The sequence below is a fragment of the Acomys minous genome (assembly GCF_964271855.1).
Source record: "Acomys minous genome assembly, chromosome: 16".
Classification (NCBI taxonomy): domain Eukaryota; kingdom Metazoa; phylum Chordata; class Mammalia; order Rodentia; family Muridae; genus Acomys; species Acomys minous.
The window spans coordinates 66,195,677-66,200,157 of NC_140498.1; the positions used below are offsets into that span (position 1 = coordinate 66,195,677).

Consider the following 4,481-nt stretch of genomic DNA (forward strand, 5'->3'; position numbering starts at 1 on the left):
CTCATTCAATCCCGGCCCCGCGTGTCCCTCAAACAAGAGGCCACGTCAACAGACCCCGAGTCTCCAAGCTGACCCTTGCCCACCTAGGTGCTCAAAGTTCACGCGACATCCACACCCAGAGGGTCTTGGGGTGGGTAGGTGACCCCAGAATGAAGGCCTGGTAACCGTGACACTGAATCGGGCAGTGTCCACAAGGGCGGAGGCTATTCGTGCATGTCCCGGCCTATGGGGCCAGCACCCAGCACCCATCGCCAAAACTCTTCATCCTTTTCCTCAATCTTGCTTTCTCTCTCTCTCTCTCTCTCTCTCCTTTTTTTTTTTTTTTCAAAAGGATAAAAAGGGTAAAAGCAGCGCTGTGCGGCGAGGCCGGTGAGTGAGCGGCGCGCGGCCAATCAGCATCCGCCGTTCCGAAAGTTGCCTTTTATGGCTCGAGTGGCCGCTGTGGCGTCCTATAAAACCCGGCGGCGCAACGCGCAGCCACTGTCGAGTCCTCCTCCACCCGCGAGTGATCTTCTCGCAGTTTCTCTGTCGCCGGTCCACACCCGCCACTAGGTAAGCAGGGACATCGGGCCCAGCGGGTCTCAAACTCTTTCCCATGGGCGGTCACCTCGCTGCAGGGGCGCGAGGGGCACTCGGGACGGACACCGGGGGAAGGGAGAAGGGTGGCGCCGGGTCGCGGAGAGCACACTTGCAGCGCCAACTTGGCGCCCAGGGTGTAGACCCTCTGCAGCCGCATTGTCGCGGTGTAGACTACTCGTGAACCGGCTCGGGCGGCTTGTTGGACCCGCTAGGGTCCGCGGTGTGGACGCATGGGAGAGCCGATGCGGCTTGCGGGTGTTGAACCTTATCTGCCCACTTTGAAGGGGTCGGGGAGTAACAACAGTGTTGGGAGCCAGACGCTACAGTCAACGCCTTGATGGCCGATGGGTCTTTTGTCCAAACCGGTTTGCCCATTCGGGCTTGCCGGGTTGGCGGGCGCGGCAGGGCCGGCTCGGCCGGGTGGGGGCTGGGAGGCCATCTGCGCGTGCGCGCTCTAACGCTGGGTATTGGGGCGCGTGCGCGCTGGGGAGGGAGCCCTTCCTCTCCTCCCCGCCCCCCCCCCACCGAGTTAAGAGTTGCGCGTGCGCATTGGGGCCGGGCGAGGGCGGGGCCGTTGTACGGAAGGGGCGGGTTCGCGGCGGCTTGGGGCGCCTGCTCGCGCGCTTCCTGCTGGGTGTGGTCGCCTCCCGCGCGCACCACCCGCGGCCCGCCGGCGGGGCGAAGGCGGGGCTTGCCTGCGCCCGTTTGGGGAGGGGGCGGAGGCCTGGCTTCCTGCCGCGGGGCCGCCTCCGGACCAGCGTTTGCCTTTTATGGTAATAACGCGGCCGGCCTGGGCTTCCTTTGTCCCCCGAGCTTGGGCGCGCGCCCCCTAGCGGCCCGCGGCCGCGGCTTGCCGGAAGTGGGCAGGGCGGCAGCGGCTGCGCCTGGCGGCTCCGCGGTGACCACAGCCCTCTTTTGTGCCTTGATAGTTCGACATGGATGACGATATCGCTGCGCTCGTTGTTGACAACGGCTCCGGCATGTGCAAGGCCGGCTTCGCGGGCGACGATGCTCCCCGGGCCGTCTTCCCCTCCATCGTGGGCCGCCCTAGGCACCAGGTAAGGTGACCCTTCACTTTGCGGGGGGTCGGTCCTCGGGTACTCCTGAGTCCGGGGGGCCGTGCCGGTGCTGAGAAACGCCGCCGTTTCCCTCTGCAGGGCGTGATGGTGGGTATGGGTCAGAAGGACTCCTACGTGGGCGACGAGGCCCAGAGCAAGAGAGGCATCCTGACCCTGAAGTACCCCATTGAACACGGCATCGTCACTAACTGGGACGATATGGAGAAGATCTGGCACCACACCTTCTACAACGAGCTGCGTGTGGCTCCCGAGGAGCACCCTGTGCTGCTCACCGAGGCCCCCCTGAACCCCAAGGCCAACCGTGAAAAGATGACCCAGGTCAGCACCCCGGGTGGCCATCTCCATCTTTGGCCAACTTCTCAGCCACGCCCTTTTCTCAATTGTCTTTCTTCTGCCATTCTCCCATAGGATTCTCTTCTTCTATGAGCTGAGTCTCCTTTGGAACTTTGCAGTTTCTGCTTTTTCCCAGATGAGGTCTTTTTTTTCTCTCGATTGCCTTTCTGACTAGGTGTTTAAAACCCTACAGTGCTGTGGGTGTAGGTACTAACAATGGCTCGTGTGACAAAGCTAATGAGGCTGGTGATAAGTGGCCTTGGAGTGTGTATTCAGTAGATGCACAGTAGGTCTTAAATGGAGCCCCTGCCCTGAGACTCCCAGCACACTTAACTTAGCTGTGTTCTTGCACTCTTTGCATGTCCCAAATCTGTCCTTACAGTCTCACCTGCCCTTGGCTATGCCTTGTGGCTTTAGGGGTTTGACCACGCCCCATTTTTCTCTACAGATCATGTTTGAGACCTTCAACACCCCAGCCATGTACGTAGCCATCCAGGCTGTGCTGTCCCTGTATGCCTCTGGTCGTACCACTGGCATTGTGATGGACTCCGGAGACGGGGTCACCCACACTGTGCCCATCTATGAGGGCTACGCTCTCCCTCACGCCATCCTGCGTCTGGACCTGGCTGGCCGGGACCTGACAGACTACCTCATGAAGATCCTGACCGAGCGTGGCTACAGCTTCACCACCACAGCTGAGAGGGAAATCGTGCGTGACATCAAAGAGAAGCTGTGCTATGTTGCCCTGGACTTCGAGCAAGAGATGGCCACTGCCGCATCCTCTTCCTCCCTGGAGAAGAGCTATGAGCTGCCTGACGGCCAGGTCATCACAATTGGCAATGAGCGGTTCCGCTGCCCCGAGGCTCTTTTCCAGCCTTCCTTCCTGGGTGAGTTGAAGTGATCTAGTCAGTCACCTTCTGCATCTAAAGGTGACCAACGCTTGACACCACACTATAAGTTAAGTCTGATCTCTCCCACCTTCCTCTCAGGTATGGAATCCTGTGGCATCCATGAAACTACATTCAATTCCATCATGAAGTGTGACGTTGACATCCGCAAAGACCTCTATGCCAACACGGTGCTGTCTGGTGGCACCACCATGTACCCAGGCATTGCTGACCGGATGCAGAAGGAGATCACTGCTCTGGCTCCTAGCACCATGAAGATCAAGGTGAGCTAAGCATCTCTAGGTGTGGACTCATGGTGGGGGTTGGGCCCTGTGGTTGCCACAGCAACCATCTTGGCATCCTGAATGCTCACGTTCCTGTCTTGCTTCCTTCAGATCATTGCTCCTCCTGAGCGCAAGTACTCTGTGTGGATCGGTGGCTCCATCTTGGCCTCACTGTCCACCTTCCAGCAGATGTGGATCAGCAAGCAGGAATACGATGAGTCCGGCCCCTCCATCGTTCACCGCAAATGCTTCTAGGCGGACTGTTACTAAGCTGCGTTTTACACCCTTTCTTTTGACAAAACCTAACTTGCGCAGAAAAAAAAAAACGAAACAACATTGGCATGGCTTTATTTTTTTTGTTTTGGTTTTTTTTTTAATTTTTAATTTTTTTTCTAAAGTTTTTGTTTTTTGTTTTTTTGTTTTGGCGCTTTTGACTCAGGATTTAAAAACTGGAACGGTGAAGGCGACAGCAGTCGGTTGGAGCAAGCATCCCCCAAAGTTCTACAATGTGGCTGAGGACTTTGATTGTACATTTTTTGTTTTTTGTTTCGTTTTAAATAGTCATTCCAAGTATCCATGAGATGGCTACAGGAAGTCCCTCACCCTCCCAAAAGCCACCCCTACTCCTGAGAGGAGGATGGCCAAGTCCACGCCCTGAGTCCACACTGGGGAGGTGACAGCATTGCTTCTATGTAAATTATGTACTGCAAAAATTTTTTAAAATCTTCCGCCTTAATACTACTTTACTTTTTTTTATTTTTGAATGGTCAGCCATCTGTGGCACACCCCGCCCTTTTTTTTTTTTTTTTTTTTTTGTCCCCTCAACTTGATGTATGAAGGCTTTGGTCTCCCTGGGAGTGGGCTGAGGTGTTGAGGCAGCCAGGGCTTGCCTGTACACTGACTTGAGACCATTTAATAAAAGTGCACACCTTACAAACAGTGCTTGTGGCTCCATGGCTCTGCTGGGTGTGGGTAGTGGGTGGGGTGGGGTGGGGGAGGGAATCTAGGGTGGGCTGGGGTTTGCCTGGTAGTTTTCAGTGGGAGAGCATAAGATAAGGATCATGACCTTTTGGGGCTGAAGAGATGGCTCAGAGGTTTAAGAGCACTGACTGCTCTTCCAAAGGTCATGAGTTCAATTCCTAGCAACCACATGTTGGCTCACAACCATCTATAACGAGATTTGTATACATAATAAGTAAATCTTTTTTAAAAAAGAGATCATGACCTTTAGTCAGACCCCCCCCCCACACACACACACCCATCTTGAGTTACTGAGTTAAGCCTTACAGTTCTTGAGGGTGGGGAGTTCCAAAGGTGAC

General features: G+C 55.7%; 1 protein-coding gene across 1 annotated transcript; it reads left to right on the forward strand.

The window, feature by feature from the left end:
* The first annotated feature begins 417 nt into the window (after nucleotides 1-417).
* Nucleotides 418-4,101, forward strand: ACTB (actin beta). Its single transcript, XM_084762530.1, has 6 exons — nucleotides 418-552; nucleotides 1,509-1,637; nucleotides 1,737-1,976; nucleotides 2,440-2,878; nucleotides 2,981-3,162; nucleotides 3,274-4,101. The coding sequence occupies exons 2-6, from the start codon at nucleotides 1,515-1,517 to the stop codon at nucleotides 3,415-3,417; spliced, it is 1,128 nt and encodes a 375-aa protein (XP_084618656.1). The 5' UTR covers nucleotides 418-552; nucleotides 1,509-1,514; the 3' UTR covers nucleotides 3,418-4,101.
* Nucleotides 4,102-4,481: the final 380 nt, after the last annotated feature.

Coding starts and splice junctions, on each gene's coding strand:
- ACTB (XM_084762530.1), top strand. CDS start 1,515: ATGGATGACGATATCGCTGCGCTCGTTGTTGACAACGGCTCCGGCATG. Junction 1,977..2,439: donor ACCGTGAAAAGATGACCCAG/GTCAGCACCCCG, acceptor TTTTCTCTACAG/ATCATGTTTGAGACCTTCAA. Junction 3,163..3,273: donor CTAGCACCATGAAGATCAAG/GTGAGCTAAGCA, acceptor TGCTTCCTTCAG/ATCATTGCTCCTCCTGAGCG.